Source organism: Arvicanthis niloticus, chromosome 22 (assembly GCF_011762505.2).
Source record: "Arvicanthis niloticus isolate mArvNil1 chromosome 22, mArvNil1.pat.X, whole genome shotgun sequence".
Taxonomy (NCBI): Eukaryota; Metazoa; Chordata; class Mammalia; order Rodentia; family Muridae; genus Arvicanthis; species Arvicanthis niloticus.
Window position 1 is genome coordinate 27,949,259 of NC_133429.1, and position 24,029 is coordinate 27,973,287.

The 24,029-nt window shown below is 36.6% G+C and overlaps 1 protein-coding gene across 3 annotated transcripts in view; it reads right to left on the reverse strand.

Annotated features, from left to right (window-relative positions):
- Positions 1–24,029, reverse strand: part of Tmtc2 (transmembrane O-mannosyltransferase targeting cadherins 2) — a 381,379-nt gene that overhangs the window by 152,197 nt on the left and 205,153 nt on the right. For all 3 annotated transcript variants that reach the window (XM_076920115.1, XM_076920113.1, XM_076920114.1), the window contains one exon: positions 8,009–8,123. In XM_076920115.1, the coding sequence (XP_076776230.1) occupies positions 8,009–8,123 (115 nt within the window). The remainder of the gene's footprint in view (positions 1–8,008; positions 8,124–24,029) is intronic.

Consider the following 24,029-nt stretch of genomic DNA (forward strand, 5'->3'; position numbering starts at 1 on the left):
CCTCTATTCAATTTGCTCCAGCATGGAATCTAGGCTATCTCTTTTCTACAGAGTTAATATGAATGACTGCGTCTCTACAGCCTGGCCCTCTTGGTTCTATTTTGCAACTCCATCTGAAATAGGATCCACATAAGACATGTAAGCAAAAGCAGGGCACAGTCTCTGTCTTTTTCTTTCCACGCTCATAGCTATTAAAAGATTGAAATTTTGGGCTTGCTGAAGAAGGCAAGGTTGACAGTCCAAAAGCAGTCCAGATATAGATGCTACTGTGTGTCGTTGCCAGAGAGGTAAAACAAATGCATGTGGAGTCAGTTGTTTGATTCAGTTGTATTCAAAAGCATATGTGGAGAAGCAAAGAAGCGCCCAAGAATTCAGCCTGTACTAGAAATGAAAATATAAATAATTTACACCTCTAGCTGCCAAGGAACTTTTAGCGTGCACATGAGTACTTTGGACACTGTGCTCGTATATTGCAGAATACTTAAATCATTCTCTGAGATTCCCTGTGGCCTTCTTTGTGCAAAATGGCTTTCTCTGAACCTGTTATGCAAAAGGATCAAACCCAGGTATTGACATCCTACATCCTAGTATTTTTTTTCCCTTCTCCTGGAATATAGAGTTATACTTCCTCTATCAAGATGCTTAAATATTGGTTGTTTTACCAATGGTTCTATTAACAACTCTTGTATTTAGGCTTATATATATATTATACAGATATATTCCATTTAAAATCAGTTTTCATTCATATAATTTTATAATTACGTTACCGAAATTTACACACTCTACCTCCAAATGTCCTTATAAAAGATGTAAACACAGAGTGCAGATGTTTACAGGATAGCCAAAAAACATCTGAATGACACCGGCAAATCTCATTTTTGCCTCTTTGCTGCCATTTTCACTTGTCTTTCTGTTGTGACTCCTTCTTTCTCTCTTTTCCTTCCAGGCCCAGTTAAGACCTTATTATGCCATGTTACATAACACATGGTTGTCACTTGGAATAGAAGTAACCTTAGCCAGGGATACATGGTGCCTTCGTGAAATCCTAGCACTCAGGAGATGGAGGCAAAGGGGCTCAAATCCAACCTGTGATTATAGGCATATGCAACCATTATTGGCTAAGCATTTTATATATAGTGTTCGTGTGTGTGTGTGTGTGTGTGTGTGTGTGTGTGTGTGTGTGTGTGTATGAATGTTCACATGTGTGTGGTTCCAAGTACCTATACATGGGTGGAAGCTGATGTCAGGACTCTTCCTCAATTGCTCTCCCACATTATTCTTTAATGTAGGGTTTCCAACAAGAATTCACCAACAGAGATGGTTTCCTGCTTGCTTGCTTCAGGGATCCCCCTGCTTCAGCCTTCCATGATTGAAATTATCAAAGAGCCGCCCTATCTGCCCTGCATTCATGAGGGCTGTAAGGATTGATCTCTGACCTACATCATTGTTTGGCAAGGGAACCACCTTCCCAGCCCCAACATATAGTTTAAATCTAGACTTCAGGCTACTTGAAAACAAACTTTCCTTGTGAGCTAATTCTTACTATCTAATTCAATAACAGTTATTCTGAAAATACTTCATATGTGTTAGATGAATTTGCAGATACGATCTTACTGATGAATAAAAGACAAACCTTCACAGTGAGCCATTCTTTCCTCAAAACTGTGTGAAAACTAATGATGTTTGTAATAGATGTTACAAGAATTAGGGATTTTAATGTACTAGGGAGAGTTGTCACCCTAACAGTTAAACCATAAAATCAACTCACAATGAATCTCAGGACAGATGTGCAAAGAAGACAGGTCTGGACTGCAAAGGTGTGAACTGTAACTCAGCTGACCAAACACAGTGAAGTGTGAAAGCACACATGGAAGAGAAACTTGTGAGATTGTAAAAGCAGATGTACAGAGGGGAATACCCAAAGTGTAATTCCAGTTCTTTGTGGTAAGTAATTTTACAGGAAAGGGCTTCCTTAAACTAAGACCTTATCATCCAGACCCTCATAGCTTGATAAGTTCAACTTTAGTTTTCCATGTACTAATAAAATAAACCAACAAACAAAACCTGACCAATCCCCTTCCGAGCTGGTTACATTTTGATCCTTTCCCCTATGCACTATGGACTGTGTATGCGATGAGGAAAGCCCATGAAAACACAGGAATGTATGGACTTTATCTAACTTTTATCATTTTGTTTGTTATATAAGTCTATTGAGGGATGATTCTTAAGGCAACATCATACCAACTTCCAAGAAACATCCAGCTTTCTTCCTCAGACACCTGCGAAAATTCACAGGGTACCACTGAACTCTCCAAAATGTACTTTCTGGATATACACAGTTTCTAATTTTAACTCATGTCCTCTTGATTAATAAAACTATAAAAACTGAAATAGAAACATTTTCAAAGTATGCTTTTTCTCTACAACTTTTTCCTTTTTTCTTTTGTTGATGTCATTGATATTGTTGTTGTTGTTGTTGACCTGAATGGTTTTTAACCCCATCTTCTTCAGTTAATCAACTGTGAATTCTCTGCAGCTGGGCAAACACCTGGATCATTATATATTAATTCTATTTTCTGAATCCATAGCTGGCATTTTGAAAAGATAGACCTACCTAAATATCTGAATACTGTAAGTAAATCTTTACCAAAACTCAAAATTTGAAAGACTGTGTAGTAAAATATACTTAAGAACATTTCTAGTTGATAGAATCACTAAGCATAGAAAACCTGCCCTACTTTTAAAAATCCCTTATTTAAATGTCAAAATTTTCCTAAGTAATTACAAAAATATGTTTTCATTAGATTTATTTTCCTGTGAGGACAGTTAGTATCACACTAACTATACAAATTCTATTATAAAATGTCTAGGGGACACAATATATACATATACATACACACACATATACGTGTGTGTGTGTGTGTGTGTGCGCGCGCGCTTAACTCAAACTCTAGATCTACATAAAACAAAAAGAAAAGGATGACATGAATGTAGTGCTAGTTTCTTTCGTGTGTCACTGAATAGTCATCATTTCTATTTCAAGGTTACACTATGCAGGGTTATCCTTGTGCAGTAACTGTGTGAGAAAAATTATCAAGTAAAACACAATGAAAGACATATGATAGTATCGGAGCTTGCTCTTGCTACATGAAGACGTAAGCCTCTGTAATCCCCATCTTGTTCTGGGAAAGTAAAAAGCACCAGCTGGGTTGTTCATCTACAACATCAGCCGAGTCTGCTGCAGTAGAATCGCACTCCAATCCCCTTTATGTAAAACAAATAAACCAATTCTGAAAAACTCTGTTTGTTAATAGTGAACGCTTTAAAAGACTTGGTAGAAAATCCTGTTTGGACCTTTAGATATTTGGCCCCAGTTAATTTTTCTTCTTATAATTACCAATTGGCACTTCATAAGTACCAAGATTTATTTCCACATTTATGCCAAGTTATCTCACCAACTATATCTACAATCACTTATCTTCTGAACTCACAAAGCGTCTCAAAACCCAGCCCTGAATAGACAAACAGACCTCTAATATGCTTGTTATTATTGGATGTATAAGGGGATAACTTGGAACTCCACTGTAGTGGTCTGAAGGCTTTAGTCGATAGCTTCTGTCATTGTTTGGGAGAGGCTGTGGAACGTTTTGGAGGTGGAACCTTTTACAGGAAGTCCGTCACTGGAAGAGGGCTTTAACTGTTACTGGTCTCACCCTATTTCCTGTCTACTCTCTGCTTGTGCTTGCAATTGAAGATGTGACTGGGGTGTGAGTTCTCAGTTTCTTGTTCCCGCCACCGTAGCCGCCACTTGCTACCATGAATCCCTGCGATGACAACTCTTCCTTCTATGAACTGCTTTCATGATGGCATTTTATCACAAGAACAGAAAACTAAAGTCGCATCCCTTTTCCTTTTCCGTCATGGCTGTTTCCACTAAAGCGACTTCCTCTTCCTAATGCAGTTTTGAATATCATGAAGAACTAAAACCACTGAAACCCATGTAAGTATTTAATTTCTTTCATTTTAAAAGCATCAACTACCTGCTGTCCACTCCGCTTCAGATTAAACATCATTGCTTCTATGGAACTGAATCTCCGAATAGTGAGATCTGTGGAGAGAGTTTTACACATATGCCTAAAAGGGTCTGCTGGGTTCTAATTACCCTGGGAATTTATGTGGAAATAAGGTCATTTCAGTAATAATTACTTAACATGGAAAACTCTCGTTTATGTATGATAGGCATCTTTAAAAAGTGATGGCCATGTAAGAATATAGTTAAGCATGAAATGCTATTGATTCCCGGGGAAAGAAAACTCTCCACTAAGGGTTTCAGAGGAATACGCTCCCCATCCTAACTCATGTGAACTTATGACATATAAATCTCTATTTTAATCCAGTTTAAGTATTTTGCTTATGGTAGCCACAAAGGACACAAGAAAACAAGAACCAACACTAATGTACACGTGCAAACAAATGAATACATTTCATCAGCAGACAGCTGATTCAACTACATTCTGTTAGTTTGCTGTTTTGAGACAGAGTCCCGTGTAGCATGCGCATGTCAAACTTGTTACATTGGAGAAGAGGATGCTGAACTCCTAATCATCCTGCTTCTACCTCCTGGGCGCTAGAATTAAAGTCATACACGATCCCACTTAATAAAAAGGGTTATTTATAAGACAGAATTGTCTTGTAACTGATCAAAATCCATATTTCAAAGAAGGTGGTTATAAATATATATTATGAGTCAGAGATTACTCTTCCTACTCTGATAAGAGATTTCATACTTCTCTAGGAAAACAGCAAATATAGTTAGAAATCCTATGGGAGACTATAATAACAAAGCCACTGCTGAATACTAAAGTGTATGCCTTTTTACTAAATACAGAGTTGACATTCTTTATGATGGAGTACAATATTATTCCATTCTTTGTTTAGATTCTTGCTTCCTGAGGTAGCTTCTGATCAAATGCTTTTCTGACATATCTAGAGATCATATTTTGTTCTCCTGACTTTTTAAATTAAGAGTGTGGTAGCTGTGTTGCAATATTAAGCATCTCACCATTAATTCCAGACTAAATCCCACCTGGCTGCGGTGCTTTAATCTCTAAGATGTTCCTACATCCACTATATTAATTTCAAGACATGCATGCATTTGTATTCATTAGTATGCCTTGTCTATTGTGGTTTCTGATTTATTGCTTCTTGTTTGGGTCTTCTTTTGATGTGGAGGAGTTGCTGGCATGTTTTCTTTTCAGATGTGTGTATTTAATCTTTATCAGGTTTTGCCTTCTGTATAGTCTCCCTTCCTTAGAATAAGAAATGTCATTAGTGAAGAAATTATGTCTTCTTTGAGTATCTGGCAGAGGCCACTTATAAAGCACCTTCACTTGTTTTTTTATTTCTAAGAAAAAAATTCAATATGTTTCTTGAACTTTCCCAAGGTGTTTGACTCAGATTGCTTTTTATTCTTTGGCCCAAACTGAGCACATGTATTTTCCCAGGAGGAAGGGGGTGGTGGGGCGGAAGGACTATGGGAGGGGCTGACTAGGATGGGGGCAGTGAGTGAGATTTAAAGTGAATGAGTAAAAAAAAAAAATAATTAAAAAAACACAGATAGGATTGTCTAATATTTTCATGTTATCAGGAAAGCATAAGCTGGGATAAAACATATTGCCTTTAAAACCCTGCCCAACAGGTACCACCAATGAGAAAGTGACTCATAAGCCAGTTGCCTTTGTAACTCAATACATGGTATAATTGTGAGTACTTGCCTAGCACATACCATAATACAGGAATACTAGGAATGAAGGAGAAATAGTTAACCCAAGGCTATACGTGTGACTAACACAGAAAATAAGCTCAATAAAGGAGCAGTAATTGGCTAGCTTATTTACTTCCCTAAGTATACACAAAAAGACACAATAATCTCATATTCCAAGGCAAAATGTCCTTTGATAAATGTATCTATATCCATCTATCTAGATGAACATATACATATAGATACAAATATGCTAAAAACTGATACCATCCATTTTCATTAAATAAAGCTTACACAAGTAATACAGTCGTAAAAACTGTTTAAACGAAGAAGTCATGAGATGCTCAAATATTTCATTAAAGTACAAGAAATGAGTTTCAGCTACTTCAAAAAGATGAAGATATATATGGGGAAGCATGAATCACAGGACGGAGAGAAGGGGAGTCATACAAAGGTTGTAGTGAATGGGAAGAACAAAAGCATCATAACCCATGCATTTCCATACAAAAATCCTCCTACTGACATCCTCTTGTCAGAGGACAACAGATTTGTCCTCCACTGCTAATGTCAGGGTCCTAGACTCTAGGAGGTTGAACACAATACAAACATCTAAACACAACATTCTACAGAGATTCTCTGTTATACTTTAAATGCCTACCTCCTTCTCTGTGTATGTTTATCTTTAATAACATTTTGTATCAATTTTTACACTAAAACACTCAAAAGATTGAGATAATGAGAACATAAATGTATACAAAAATTCAAGCTTATAAGGTTTTGATAGCTTATTATACAATATTCATAAAGCATAAGAAGTAGGCATCAAATTCTAAGAGTGGTCACTTTCTTATAATTAACTGGTCCCCTATGAATCCATAACAGTTCTGAAAGAGCCTTACTAGTTGTTACGCAGTCCTACCCACTCTGCCTAGAATTTGATCCATGAAAGCCGATGGCTTCATATATCATTTAGAGAAACTCTCCAGGATAAATTCAGACAGAATGACAGAGAAGAATTCTGGGAGGTAGGAGAGATGTGAGGGGACAAGATGTGACATTGATATTCTTTTCTAGCAAGAGTGAAAGGAGTTGGGATATTGTATCCATAAACTCTAAGAGCCATCTTCTTCATGCCTCAGTGTCCCTCTGAGAACAGAGAAAAGCCAGAACAATAAAACTGCATCAAATCCACCAAGCACCTGGATCTAACTTTCTCTACATCCTACCAACCCCCAAAGTTCTCATCTACAGAACTCAATAAACTAGATACTCTTTAGTGTTTCAGTTAGCTATTTACACATAAAAATTCCCTAAATGTAGAAAACAAAGGAAAGGATTCAAGTTTAGTCTTCATTTACCAATCTAAACCCACAATGCCTCCTGGAATCTTCCATCCAAAAGGCAAAGATAGTTTAGCTTTTGAGATTTGTTTCAAACTCAATACTGAGGGATATTTTGAATTATACTATTATTGAATCTTTGATAAAATCTTAAGTATCTTTGAAGAACTGGTCAACCTAGACAATCAAAAAAAAAAAAAAAATCTACCAAACAACCTCAGTCTCTCTGTTATGTCCTTGGCTGAGTATATATTCTATATATGCTTTGACACAAAGTTTTAGCAAAGGAAAACTGTCTTGTTTAATATTCAACGTGTTGTTTACATGTGTCCCATTAAGGACTTATTTTTGAAGTTTTATATTGATCCAAGTTTGAGGAGAACATATTTTTATGTAAAAAGCACTTATGCAAACTTTTTGTTATATGGCACATTATTTCAAAAAAAATTAAACATATATAAATACACGGGAATATAGATGTTGTGGCCTCAAACAGAGAAATCACAAATACCACTCACCTACTGATCTCAGAGTCCTAAATGAGAAAGAGAGAGAGAGAGAGAAAGAGAGAGAGAGACAGAGACAGAGACAGAGAGACAGAGACGGAGAGAGGAAGAAGGAGGGGGAGGAAGGAAGGAAAAAAGGAAGGAAGGAAGGGAGGGAGGGAGGGAAAAAGGAAAGAAGGAAGGGAGGGAGGGAGGGAAAAAGGAAAGAAGGAAGGAAGGAAGGAAGGAAGGAAGGAAGGAAGGAAGGGAGGGAGGGAGGGAGGGAGGGAGGAAGGAAGGAAGGAAGTTAGTTCATTCCAGAAAATAGGTGTCAGCATCTCCATTCCTATTGTTAACTCAATAGTCTCTGTCACAGCTGGTTTCAATCATGAACCTAACCAAAGGAAGCAAGACATACTCACAAATTATACAGCATGTCAGCCATGTTGCTGCGGTAGTACAGGGCATTTCTATAGGCGCTTTCAGCTTCAGAAATTTTACTCTGACTCTTGAGAACATTTCCAAGGTTACCCCATGCTGGCAAGAAGAAAAAGAAGCATTCAGCTGAGTGTCAATCCAATTACATATGACATAATATCCGTCTATCAGGAAATACCACGGGGGGGGGGGGGGAACCTTCATAAAACATTTTATGGGGAAAATGTCTTCCCTTTATACTCTAACATTTCATCAAGCCAAGAGATTAAATACATTCAAAGTCTAAAATTATTAAAGCAAACATTATGGCTCAAAGCTGATGCATACATACAGTTCATCGCAATGCCAAGAACAATGTTATCGTAAGGTCTCCTACAAAGACTAAATGTTCTTTCAAGTTTCCGTAGGGGTCTTCGAAGTCTGAATGTATTGTATATATACTGGACTAGAAGCAATAAGAAATCATCTTAAAATAAACTGAGCTCCCATCCAACTATGGAAGAACTGATAAATGTCATAGAATACTTGAAGATGAAAAGCACAAGAAAAAGTAAACAAGATCAAAGCTGTGAAAAGCCCTGATATGTATCATAACATAGGGGTAGTACAATATATTACTGAACATAATTAACTCATACAAGGTCTGTTAAGAAATGTGGGGCATTAATTCTGAAAGTAAATTCCAATATGCAGGAAGGTGGGAATGAGAAAGTTTATCCACTGAGATACGTCCACTTGGGTGATTACTGATGATATTGGAAGAATCAAAGGTGTCTAAAGTATCCATTTTTATGCATTAATAAACATGGGAAATCTTTCACTGTCCATATTCCCTGTGTTTCTATAACGTAATACACCTTAGCTAACCTCAGCTACTAAATATAATGTGTCTTGTATCCTTTTATTATCTACAGAGAGAACTGATCTGTCATATTGCAGATGCCTAGATGGCAAAAAGAAGACACTGAACTCATAATTATCTCGCAACAAATAGCACCACGTCTTGCTTCATGCATGACATGTGCCATCTCATAAACTCTCTTAACACAGACCTCATGCATACTGCTATTCTGTCGATGAGAAAGCCCTAAAGATATGCCAGGTCAATACTGAAGCAGAAATTCTGATCCCAAACTGATTAACCTAAGCCTGCCCCATCCTCTAATTAACATCCTCATACTAGGTTCACCTTTAGCTACAAAAACACCATCCATCCACTGTGAATGTCTCCACAGCATGTGAGTTCACAGAAAATTTTCACATTCAATTTAAAAACTGAAACAGTAAAAATATTATCACGTAAACTAAGCCTTTGGAAATAGGAGCTAAGAACAAAAAAACAGTAAGCCATATTCATATTTAATGGGCAATATTTTTTAACCTAAAGTTCCTCATCCTGAAATTAATAAAGTATAGCCCTGTGGAACTTCTAATACTCAGTCTTGTTTTCAATCCACTTTACTTAATCCCTGTCAAAGTTATGCTTTGATCAAGAATTAGTAAAACAGGTTTACACTGAACTTACTTTTCAGAATACATGCAAATATTAACTTACACAATGAAAAGGCAACCAGTCTCGTCCACAAACAAAGATGCTAAAGAAAACTACATCCAGGACACACTGAAAGTAAATATTTTAAGGTATATTTCCATAGAAATAAACATCCTTTTGTTAAGTTTATATGTCTTAATTAAGTCATAGCTAACAAGTGTCCCTTTGAACAATAGCAGACATAGCTAGCTTTATATCAAGAATATATATTTACACATTTGGTTCTGTGTTCATTTACTCAATGATGAATGTAATCAGATGCTGGCTAATTTTCTTTTTTTCCAACCTCATTACCAAGGCATGGAAAAGCAATTGTTCAAGGTAATAGTTAATACAGATGGTCAGTCTGATTACATTGAAACACGCCCAGGATGTTACTATAACCATTTCTAATTATGTCTGTCATGGTTTCCAGAGATAAGAGATGAGGGCTCTGAGCTAAGGAAAGACTTAAAATGTGAGTAGACTGTAGGGAGAAGGTCAAAGAGTAGGGGGGAAGGACCTGGCTTGAAAAGTAAGATCTTCAGAAAGAGTCAGCAGAGTATCCTGAGACTCTCATCTCTTCCTCTGCCTCTCTCTGTTTCCTTTCCAACATAAGGTGGGCTTTTTAGTTCTGCACATGTTCCCTTCATGACATTCTGCCCTGCCTCAGGCTTGAAGCAGGTTTCAACTGTGCTGGGACAGAAGCATCTGATCCTGGAAGTCAAACATTAAACTTTACAATTATCCCTGTGTTTGTTGCAAGCAAGAAAACCAAACATGTCAAACTCTTACTTACCCACGAATGATGCTAAGAGGCAGGAGGAGAAAATATAAGGGAAGATAGGACTTAAACAGAACAGTGATATAAGCAAACTCTCACAGGGCCAGCAAGAAGGCTCAGTGGCTAAAGGTGCTTGCTCCTAAGTCTGATGACCTGAGTTCGATCCCTGGAATCCATGTGGTAACAGACAAGAGAATGAACTTCTGCAAGTTGGTCTCTGATTTCCTTCTACATGTGCATCAGTGGCATGTGTATGACCCTAACACTGATCATGAGCACACATTTATGTAAACATACAAATATACGTGATACATTCTATCTTAGATAGTGGTGTCAGAAATAATTAGAGTAAGTAAAGTTATATCAGTCCATTGTAAAAATAGGGAAATCAGAGCTCACTAAGAACTACAGTATAAGGAGTCATGTCCTGGAAATATTAGAGATGCCAGTGGGGAACACAGAATGATAAATGAAGTTTATACTTCCCAACTACAAATAGTCCAGTCAGGTGAATGGATGCAAAGAAAACAAGATCGAGTCACAGAGAAGAACAGGGTTCCCTATACAGGGTCACTAAGCTGTGACATGCAATCTGGGGTATATTTCATTCCAGTTGTCAGGACAGGATTTCAGGGAGGCAGTTTTGTGACAGTTTATATACTGAGACAATCACTATTGACCTCTGCCAGGCAGACTCTCACTGAAACAGAACAAGAGCAAGATGGGCCTACAGATGTGGTTCATTCACTAGTAGACTTGCTCACAATGCTGGAAGCCCTAGGTTGCAACCTTAGCACCATATAAACTAGGCATCTGTACCTCAGTAGGGAAGAGGTGGAAGCAGGAGAAGCTGAAGCTGTCATCAGGTATAAAGTGAGTTCAGGGCCAGTGAGATGCCATCTCAAAACAAAAGAGAAAAAAATTAAGACAGCGAGAACTCAGAAAATAACTTAAGAATCCCAATGACAAAACGTGGAGGGCCCACAGCAAAGGGAGAAGAGAAGCTGGAAGCTACAGATGGTCGTCGAGGTCATGGGGCAAAGCTGCAATGTGAATAGAGTTCCTGCTTTTTGCTGAAATGTAAATCTCACAATATACACAGTGAAGCCATTGCCTACTGTATCTGGAAAAAGAAAAAGAGAAAGAAAAAACTACCTGATTCATCACACAATAAAACTGTTTTAACCATGTCACATACTAAAGAAAGAAGGGATGAAAAGAAATAAGGAAACACCACAGGATACACAGAACTTCTCCGACCTCCAGGAGCTGGCCAATGGGTCATTTCAGATATAGGCCCACAGAATCCCAGCCTCAGACAGATTGTCAGAGATTGTGCTGCAAACAAAGCAGAAACCACACCAGAGATTTGACTAAACAAACAACAAAAGCCAAAGGCCAGAGTAAAATCCACAAAAAGCCAAACAACTCCCATTCTTGCTAAAGAGAAGAACTGAAGAAACATTAAAATGATCCCAATATTCGATCTCAGGGGAGATCTTTTTCCTTAGAGCACCTTCCATTCGAGCTGCTGAAGTAAAAGATCCTCTCGTAGCACAGAGCCTGAGACATCCCAGGTTCAGCATATCATAATGTTCTCTCCAAGTGCAAGAACGGACAGGACCAACTTTACTGGAGCTGTACTTGCCTCTGGCTGAACTGATGGCATAGAGGATGTCTTGGTGTTCAATGACAAACAATTCCCTCTCAGAAGCCTTTCTCCCTAGATCTCTGTTCCTCTCTGTTGGTCAAAACACATGTGTGAAGAGATACCAAAATTAAGAGTAGAATTGTCAAGACAAATTTTTGGTGTGAAAACTGCTCTGAGTGGTCCTGCTTCTTTAAATAAAAATGTGATTAACTTTTTTCGTCGATGTTAGCAATGGATGATAGTAAACAAATTGAAAAGATAATTACAAAAGTATAAAGTTACCTCAGAGAGTATGAGCTTCAAATATTAGTAAACTAGATATGATTGTTTTCATGATAAAGTTCATTTTTCAAGTTTCAACGATAAAGCTAAACGTGAAGGAAAAAATCATACTTGAATTGAAAAACCACTTAAATTTCAGCTGAAGTATATAAATACATATATTACAGTTTGAAGGAAAATATGTTAGGATGAAGCATTAAAAAATTAAAATTTATATGCTCACTAACTTATTTCAGTATGACAAAGGTGGAAACTACTCATTGAACCTTATTCTGTTCTTTCAACTACTTGAGAAATTGGACCATATTAAACAAGTCGTCTTTGTTAATAAACTTGACAATTCTCTATAAATTCATCAAGAATTCTGTGTAATCCCAATCAATATTTTGACATCATTCACTAAGTAACTCTTAATATTTATCCTAACAATAATATCTGAGAAAGTTGAAACTAGATTGTACTATCAGATTTTCAAAACACAAAGATAAATACCAAGAAATTTCAAAAATAGCAAAGCGTGATGACAAGAGTGGTCCAGCCTAGCACTTGTGAGGTAGAAGCAAGAGGATCAAAGGTTCATGGTTATTCAACACTGAATTTAACATCAGTCTGGGCTACATGACACCCTGCATCAAAAAACTTAATCAATGGCATTTTAGAAAGTAAAATTAAAATAGGACCCCCCCACTCAAAAATTTCCCAAATACAATTCAAAAGGCACCAGAGAAGGAGCATGAAGAAGAAGAGGGTGAAGAGATGAGAAACAGGACATGAAAACCTCAAAATAATGAGGATTTGTTTATTAAGGAATACTGCAAAGTAAAAAAAAAAAAGTATATAATGCAATCAAAGAATATATCTTCCATTTATAGAGGAAGTTCTTAGAAATTAACTAGTCTTCTACAAGACTGCAAAGGAAAAGCAACAAATTGAACAGGGAGAAAGAAGTTTATAAGTATGAACAAGTCAAAAGAACATAGACTTTCAGGCATGGCCAGCCTTTTGCTGTTGTAAGTGGACACTCATCAACAAAGTCCATGCTAGAGATCCCTGCTACGGAGTTAGAAAAAGCAGTCATGCACTCAAAAGTTCACGTCTTTTTATGGTTTACAAACCATAAATTTGTTTATGATTTGGGGATTGGGCCACATTCAGAGATATCCTGAGACACACATGATTAGTTATTTTTTAGGTTATATATTGAAAATGGAACATATTTCATATATGTCAACAAATAGTTACTGCTTAAAGCATCATCTATGGTGTTCTCCCACTGACAATGTGAACATTCCTCACATGTGATGGAATTAAATAAACACTATTTAATTACTCTAGAACATACCCAAGGATCAGGACATTTTGGGTATATTAAGAGAAGGCTACTACTATGTGCTTCTGTATAATGCTGGAAAAGCTTGAGACAAAAAAAAAAAAAAATGAACAAATCTGTGAAGTTATTCTCAAAATGAATAAAAAGTTAAAATTCAGGAAATGAAGGACTTGTTATTACACCTCAAAGACCCTTCACAGGACATTCAAATATATCCAAGGAGAAAGTTGAACTTAATTCACAATGAAAGCTCCTCTTGTACTCAGCCCACAATCTGTCAGGATTTATCTTACAGTCATTGAAAGAACGTATTAGCTGAAGAACCAATTGGTCTCCTAAAGAGAAAATCAAATGTGAAGTCCTTCTTGAAACCAAGAGTCAACTACAGCCATAAACACCTCCAACTTTCCAAAGTTAGCATTCAGATCTTCATGTACTTTTACGTCTGCAGAGTAAACTCAAACTGAAATGACTGCAATCTTCTATCTCTGGTGTTTCACAAAACCAATCCAAGTAAATGAGCTTCTATTAAATAATCACTATATATTAAAATTTGAAGAACTTCTATATATTCACTTAGTATTAAAACATTAGCACAAATCGCATGATTTAATGTGCACTACAGTTTGAAAATGTATGAAAACCACAAATGCATCTCTTAACATTAATATTTGATCTTTAACTACTTAACACTTAGGTTGCCTGTAATGGAATAGCCATGCGTCTTTTGGGTTTCTGTACCAGCATTTTCATTTCACCAAAAACAATAGCCAGAGACAAATTTGGCAAGGTCTTGTTGCTCTGAGCTAAAGTTGATTGTTACTTTATAAGTTTAAACTATACTTTAAGACCCTACCTAAAAAACTAATATATGTGAATCTTCAAAAATTAAAATAATTAAGTATGTTAAAAGGAAAAATCCCAGTTTGCTTTCTCCAATTTTGAATTAGTTGTGTAGAATCAAAAAGCTATTTTTTTTTTCAGGAAAAATTGGAAATTGATATTTTCCCAGTATTTCTCTGCACAACCCCCAATGCAACAGAAGGAATGGACTTGTCCCTGAATATATTGGTAAGAACTGCTTCTATTCAGGTTAAACACCATTCTCAGGCAAAATTTTGTATGCATCTGATCTTTCTTTAGGATAATGACAACATACACTTTCCTGAGGAGACACTGAAAAACTTTAGGAAGCTCATGGATACGTCTGTCCTGTCTGGTTCCAAAGGCCCTTTCTATTTTAACCACTGTAGAATGCTTTCACACCAGACATGATCTGCAAACACTGTTGTCTAGATTGTAATATAAATAGGGATCGATGCCAACTATATTAAACTTATCACTATATTAAACTTATTAACTAATCTCAACTGCAATGAAAAATGGGGGAAAGCCAAATGAGAGGGGAAACAAAATGACGTGAATGTCAAGATGAAGGAAAATGTGAACAGTAGTTTTGTAGACTTTGTTCCTGCTCTCAGAAGAAACAATGCAGGATGCCAACATTTGTACACTCATCTTTTGATTAATCACCTAGTCATTGCTTCATATGATTCTGGGGACAAAAGAAATCTTTTCATCCCACGAGAATTTATTTTTCTGAAACTGATTATGCCTTGGTCAACTGCAAGTGACAGCCTAATGATGAGTGGCAAGTAATGTCCATTTCAAATATGAAATGAACGAGATACACGTGGTCAAATATGATTCACTGATGCCAGAATACATAACCCATATGTTTAGATGCAATTGTAAATTTTATTTACAGTAATTTTATTGTATAAAAAGCAGTGCTACCGTTCCTACTCTAAATTTTGATAGATCAAATAGAACTCAGACTAAATGTAGGCTTATTTGAAATAATAATAAAATAGTATGATAAATTCAGTTTTTCAGGTTACAATAGTGTTAGTCCTGATGTTGTTTATATTGCAATACTCCAATATTGACATATGCATTTTGCTATTCACATATACCATCCCTTGTTGTAGTATTAGTGTGTCACCTAAGAGCCTCAGGATTTTATAATAACATCAGCAAATTCTACAATGTTTCAAACTTTAACTCTGAGCCATTATTTTATCCATAGCCAAGAGAACTGGCCAGTACCGGTCATGGTGTTTAAAACTTAAATTTACCCACACTTATTCTCAACCACTAGTTTCTCATTTGCATTTCTCAATGATGCCTCTTTCAATTTTTTTTTCACTAATTGGAATGTGGCCTATGAAGAATTTCTTATTAATCAGCAACAGGTATGTAAGACTTAAAATAAATGGACAATACATTTGCACTTTTCTAATATAGTGATTGGACATGGAGAAATTTAGGAGCAGCCAAGCATTAAATCTCTCCTCAAACAATATAAGTAAACCCTTGTTGTCAATAAGACTGTCAAAAGAATGAAATAAAACACTTGGTCAGTATATATTAGAATGACATGTATGTAACCTCTTTATTTCATACTAAATTAGCTCAGTAAGGGCATGAACAGCTGTATCAACTTCCCCTAATGTGTCTGAGAACCGCAATGCTACATTGAAAACAGGGAGAATTTAGACTTGTGTAATGTTCCTTTGAAGTAACAGAATGTTGAGAACATAGGAAATTTTCCATACATCACTGTGAGTGGCAAGGAGAAAAGTGTGGAATCCATGTGCTTGTAGGAAATAAGTAATTGCATGCCTGCATAATGAGAATATCAGCACATTAGTACTGTTGCAAATTTTCAATATTTAAATGAATATGTAATGAAAAATGTCATTCAGTCTCAACAATAATAATGAACATAATTCACCACTAATGAAAACATGTACAAAAAGAATCTAAAGCATAGGCAGTATTTGCAACATTGGAAACTACCAAAGCCTGTCTGTTTTAGACCACACACATGTTCATTGCTGTTGTTCTCTGATACCCTTTTTAGCAAATGACTACTGTGCCCAGAGAATGTAACTTGGTTGATATGCTAAACCTCTGAAGAAGCTATTTCCCTCTACTTCAACAATGCTACATGAAACCTTTTCCTAACTAAAGTATACACCACAAATCCAAGCAAAGAAGACATTCACAGTCCACAGTGATTATTATTATTGACATTGATTATATTATTTATAATAGCCAAATGAATTATCAGAGTGACAGCCGATGTGCCTAGAGATTAGAACCTGTATAATTAATTCCGCTGTCAAGTCTGTCTGTCTCTCTGTTGTATATAAGTGTGTGTGTGTGTGTGTGCTCATGTGCACACATGTTTGACTATGTGTGATCAACATTTATTTAATAAATATGTACATGGTTTACTAATTGATGAATTTTATTCAAGAAACCTTTAGTAAAACATTTTAATATTTGTAAGTATATAGTATTTATTAAAACAATTTTATGTTTATAAGTATATCGTATATGTTTATATACTAATCCTCTTGGATAATGGTCTTATTTTGAAAATGACAAATAAATTTGATAATGATTTATATGTATAAAAATGATTTTCTTACCCATTACAAAAATATATAAAAATAAAAACAAGAATCACATATTTTCTCCCACCATCTTTTCATAGAATTACACCAAAATATTTCTCTACATCTGACAATTTTAAACAATTATGTAATTTGAGTATTTCATATTTTTCCATAACACTTTGGACTTTGTGGAATTTTCCTTAAAACCCACAACCAAAAGTGGTTTCCATATATGTAAAAGGCTAAAACCTCTATTTCCAAAACCATATGTTATTTGTCTCGTTAAAAATGTTTTGTGTGTTACATTATCTGTGAGGTCATGAGAAAAAAGGACCATATTTACCTGCCCACGCATTATACAAGTTGAATATTTGCAGTTTGATTTTGCACATGTTGATGGCTTATCTTGATTGTCAGGATTTAGAATCACCTTAGAAACAAACCTCTCAGCATGTCTGTGGACAAATTTCTACACTGAGTTAACTGAAGTGGGAACACCTTTCTTAAACATAGTCTATACCATTTTATAGAATTGGTTTCTGGACTGAATAAAAAAAAAGAAGAAATGAGCATCAGTGTTCATCACTCTCCATCCAGCCTGTGGACAGGATGTGGCCAAGTGCCTCAGGCCTTCCCCGCAGCAAAGGATGGATTCAGCCTCACCCTAAGAGCGAAAATCAACCTTTCCTTTCTTTAGCTGCTTTTCTCGGGTATATTATCTCAGCAAGGATTATATTAATAATTAATAAACACATGATAGAATCCGTAACTAATCCACTTAATAACTTTCTTTCCTTTTGCTTGAAAACTAAAGATTCTAAAATCACTACTATGGTTAAAAAAAAAACCTCAAAATTTTCAAATCTAATTTGTAATCTAGATGACTCACTCCTTAATAGATAATCTAGTTTAATATCCAAAGAATATTTTTTTGTGCAGAATACTTGAAAATGCTAGTTTGAAAAAATTTAAAGAAACTCTGAATGCACATATCAAGTAGTCAGAGAGCGAGGCAATTATATGGTCTGCACGTTGCAGGAGACTGGGAATCCATCCGGAAAGGCAAGAAAGCTCTGGGGGGAGAAGCAAGGTGTAAGGATGTCCTTCATTTGCATGCATCTGTCAATATCAATGAAATTAGTGGACTGAATGGGGAAACATTATCATCAATGCTAATTTTAAGAAACAAAAAAAAATCTTAACATTAGAAATAAAAAAAAAAAAACTCTAGTGATAAGTATTATCTACAGTGAATGGTGATGGCTCATTGTCCTCTCAAGTGTAACACTTAGGAGGGCCTGAACACTGCGGCAGGATGATAGCTGTTGGAGATGAAGCAGCCTGTGCTATACAGAGATGTTCAGGCCAGTCTGGACTACAGACTGAAAACCCTAGCTCAAAACAATGACAACAAAACTTACCTGTGAATAAGAGATGCTGTAGGTACCTGTAACCCTAGCCACCTGGGAACCCAAGGCCAGAAAATGGAGACTTTAACATCTACATCAGAATTTAAGACTGTCTCAAAATAAAACATGGCTAGGTTGTTCTCTCGGTGGTTGAACACTTGTTTAATACAGATTGAATCCCTTGGTTCACTCTCTAATATCTCTCTCTCTCTCTCTCTCTCGCTCTCTCGCTCTCTCGCTCTCTCTCTCTCTCTCTCTCTCTCTCACACACACACACACACACACACAGAGAGAGAGAGAGAGAGAGAGAGAGAGAGAGAGAGAGAGAGAGAGAGAGAGAGAGAGAGTGTTATTTACAAGTTTAGCAGTACAGGTCATACTATGTATTTCCAGCATTTGAGGGAAACAGGGACAGAAAGATGGACAGCCTACACTATATATTAAGTTTCAGGTTAGCCTGTGCTACACAAAGACTCTTGATTCAGAAAAGGGCAACTATCCAGAGAGAAAATAATGAAATACATGTATCTAACAGTGAAATATCAAGATTTTTGAGGCAGGAATCTGAAAGCAAAATGCCTGCATGAGGAACCTGTACTTCCAACACATCTGAGGATCTAGCATCGAAGGAGAAAGAAAAGAGAAAAGGACCAAGCATGCAGAGTGACCCAGTCTTCAAACGCAAAGGGGTGGGACTTTTTCCTCAAAACTCAAATAGGCACTTGATACTCTCTTTAACCTATAAAAATATGAGCATACATGCATTTATTTTCTACAAATATTATCTTTAATAAACATTTTTCTACAAATGTCTCATTAAGAAAGAAAAATACAGCCTTTTGAAGGAACAAAATATGTAAGGAAGAATAATCTAATTTCAGGATGATTCTAACCAGAGGCTAAATGGTGTCAATTTCTTCAGAACATAAATGGTTATAGCCTAAGGTAATGTTAACTTCAGGACATAGAGAACTTAAAAGTCCAGAAACATACTAGAATTTTATTATAAATAATTAGAAATTCAGAGCCAGTGGTAAGCAAAAGCTTCATCTATAAAACACCTTAGGGTTATGTGTACTGCATCTTGTTATGGCTTGTTATTTTTGCCAAAAAGTAGATCCACAGTTAACAGAGGTAAGCAAGGAACAGAAATGTTGGGGTTTTTTTTTTTTTTTGTCTTGTTTATTTTATTTTATTGAAACAGGGTCTCACCCTGCAGCACTGGCTTGCCTAAAATACACAACATACACGTGTGTCTGTGAGTGTGTGTGTGTGTGTGTATACATATATATTAAGTATATTAATATATTATATTACATATATAACATGTATTATTAATTATTAATACATTGTAATACATATATTATATATTATATATATTAATTTATATATAAAACTCAATATATACATATTATATATATTTATATATCAGGCTGGTCTTGAACTCACAGACCTCTGCTTGGTTCTCTCTCTATGTACCTTTTCATTCTTAAAGGCATGAAAGGCCTAAGCCTTTGAAGTTCTGTGAGTAGTTAATTTCAACACAAAATTGCTTGCTCTTACTTTTCTCAAGAATCAAATATTTTTTAAAAACCTTTACTAAGAGTTTGGTCTATTCCAGTCAATTAGACCCTTGATTTCATTTCTTCTTCTGACCCCTGATGTTCATCATCATCATCATCATCATCATCATCATCATCATCAACAACAACAACACTGATTTCTTAGACAAGGTTGCCCTAGGTGGCCTGGAACTCACTTTGTAGACCTGGCTGGCCTCAAACTCAGAGATTCAGCTGTCTTTGCCTCCTGGGTTCTGGGATTACAAGCATGCACTTCAACTGACCAGCTGAGTCCTTTTTTCCCCCCATCCTACTCTATAAAGGCGTTGAGAAGAAAGACAAAGCAGAGTCACTCTACCCTATGGAATCAGTAGTGTTTCGGACCCCTTCTTTCACATTAGCCTCTCTGAGTTCATTTTGCGCTCCTTCTTCTTATAAAGCTGATCAAAGTTTTTTCTGATTTTTTTTAAAGTCACTGTTTTAGAAGCATTTTAGTCCATCCAGTCAGCCCTGAAATTCAACAGTGGTTTTTCTTCTTGACATCATTGATAAGTTTAATATTTTGTATAATAGTTTTGAAAAGTTTTCACCTTTCCTTTGATGTGCCATGATAAATTCCTGGGAAAATAGAAGTCTCTTTCTTTTGTGCTTACAAATCTGGCTGCTTAATTACACTGTACCATAGTTACAGAGGAGTCTCACTTAGAACTTGGAACAAAAAGTCACCCGTGTCAATTTTCACAGAGAGATTTAGATTTCAGGTACACTCTCAGTTATTCCCTGAACAAAATAGTATTATATATATATTTTCACACACACACACACACGAAAACTGTTTACAAGGCTAGCCTGTGCTACACAAAGACTTTTGATTCAGAAAATGGGAGCTATCTAAAACAATACACACTATAGCTAATAATGAAATGTCACAAGCTTTTGAGACAGGAATATAAAAACAATATGTGTATTTGTTGCTTTTAATTTGAAACCATGTGATGCTGAAAGCAATCAGTCAATTCTACAGTAACCCCAGAAGGGAGAGAACTTGTTATACAATGCAGAATTGAGAAAAGGTTTCTTATCTATAGCTTTCTATATAGGTATCAGTGTAAAAAAAAATGTCATTTATTTAGGGAAGCACAAATTCAGGATTCCTGGATGACCAGAGAGGTATACATATGAGAAGCACTGTATGGCCATCTTTTATAGTTACATTCACATGTTTCCAAAAGCAAAAAAGGAATCAAGAACCCACATTAGGTGGTAAAATTTTCCTCATGTTAACACAACTGCTTAATTTCTCATCATTTTAAAAACTTTCAACGAAACAACCAAAAAAAATTCCAGTCATGTTTTTGCTAAAGGGAGCCAAGAGCTCTGGTCTTATTAATTATTTATATATTTGCTTAATGTGTATATATTTATTGAGTCAGAGTTTCATGGAGTCTGAGTTGGCCTTGAACTGTGTAGCTGGGGATGACCCTGAAGTTAGATCCTCCCGCTTCTCCCTCCTGAGTACTGTGATCATGGGCCTGAGATACCAGGCACAGTGTATACAGTGCTGGGTTTCAAAGGTAAAGGCTTTGTGCATGTCAGGAAGCATTTCTGCAAGCTAAGTTACATTGTGGATCTCAGAGAATTGTTTAGTCAGGAACTTAAATTTTTTAATGTGCTTCTGTATGTGTTTAGTGTTTTAGCAGACAGGATTGCATATGTGTTATGCATTTTTATGTTTACATATTATGTTTATCTATAAAATGCTTAATCTGTGATGATTACCTTAATAATAGGAAGTCTGTAAATAGTTGGGTCTCAAACCTAGAGGTGATAAGATGCTGGATGGTCCCTCAGAAGAAAAAGCTCTTAGGACCAGGAGGTCACAGAAACATCGTTTCAAAAGCCAATAATATATTTATCTATGCCACCTCCATACTGTCCTCTTATGTTGCAGGTGACAGTATAGACACTAGAGAGAGGAAACAAAGACCAGGTCTGGAGAGGCCAAACACATAAGAAAGAAGGACCATGAGCTGGATGAAAGGAGAGACACATTATACAGCCCTGGGAGCCAGGATGGCAAAGGCTAATACTGACAAGTTGCGCATAGGTAGGGGGTTGGGGGGGAGAGAAAGCATTACCTGCTTTGTGATGAATTTGAAAAATGCTCTTTGCAAGCAAATATGTATCAACTGGTTTGCAAAATGTGCTGCATGAAACACAAAGCAAATCTTTCAAATCCAGCGTGTCTTGTCCATTGCAACAGCCATTATAGAGAACTTGCCCCTGCTTAGTGCAGGAACGCAAAATCATTGTGAAATCTCCAATGGACAGTTATCAACCATGCCCAGGAGTTTTTGATATTTTCAACCACAGACTGAGACAGGACTTGTCGCTTACAGTGCCTCAATCAACATCATGTCTCCCCCATGCAGATTTAAAGCAGAAATAAGCCACACAGTCACTGGGAGAGGCATCACCCACCAGCATTTGCATCCAATCAGCTAATGACTGGCAGCTGTCTGCAGAATCCACGATAAAGGCAGCAGTTTTAAAACTATAATGCTTCGTGAGGCTTAAAATCATATTCTGTAAGAACACATGGCCGACTGAAGTACTTGCAAATTTTCAAAAGCTTTCAAGAGAGGAAGGAAAACAGTCTCAATGTGTAGTCTCAGAAATTATTCTGAAATGCTGGCTTTAAAGGGTTTCTAATCTTTTGCTAGACTTAAGTAATGTGACAAATTGTCAGGAGGCTTGTTTGCATAAGATTCTTCTCCATCTCGTAATTGCTGAGGAAGTAACCGAAGTCAGAATTATGAGCACTTTACAAATAGAAAAAAAAAAAAAAAAAAAAAACCATCAAGAGACCCGGATTAAAAGACTTTTGTCCATTTCAAACCAGAAGCCCACGTTGCAGAAGACAGTCCTGAAATACAATTGAACTCCACTGCCAGTCCTATCAATCATTTTATAAAGTATCCCACTCAGTATCTGGTTCACCCAAAGCAAAACATTTTACATTTTCTTATCTCCTGCCTATGCATTCCACCTCTGAACTGAATATAAAACTCAAGAAGAACGACGACCGTCATATTTACTGTTCAAAGTACTCTTTACTAAAAGCTTTCTCTCTAGTAGTCATGGTCATTATTGTATATATGGTATTTATGACTTGTATGTATATGTGAAAGTACATGCTTACGTGGGAATGAGTACATTCATGTATATAAGCACGCCTGTGGAGGACTGAGCCCAACTCCATATATCATACACAGCAGCACTAGCTACCGTTTTTATTATTATCTCATTAACCGGAAATTTACTGATTAGGCTAGACTCTGGCAAGCATGTTCCGGGGATCTTCCTGTCTCTGTGTCTCTCTGCTCCCAGCATTACAGGGATTACAAATGTAATATGTTACCATGGTTAGCTGCTTTGATATGGGTTCTGGGAATAACATTCTTGTCCTCACACTTATGAAACAAGCACGTCACTGACTCAGACATTCTGCCATGTTGAATTTTTCAGTGCAAACTCCCCTCCCCCTCCCCCAAGTTGCTTCCATCCCATCTTAAGAGTCTACACAGACAAGACATTCAGACGGTAAGCAACATCATGGTGAATGCTATGAGAAACACGAAGACTAGAAGGAAGATAGGGGATGCTGCATAAAAAGGCATGACTGTCATCTTCAAGAGGGTTGCTAAGTCCATATAAAGCATCTCACTGACACTGGTACCTTCATCTAAGACCCGAGGAAGATGCAGTGCACCAGACTGGGAATATATCTAAGAAAACGCATTCTACGCAGAAGCAATGACAGAGGCACGGTGGTCAGAGTTTATCAGGCAAATAAAAGGTATTAGAGCAGCTTGCAGGGCTGGAATGGAGCACAGGAAGGCAAAGTACAGCTTCTCTGTGCCTCTGTGGTTTTTCTCAGAAAGAAAAGAGAAATGAGTAGAAAGTGGTAATAGATGGAATGCCATTTG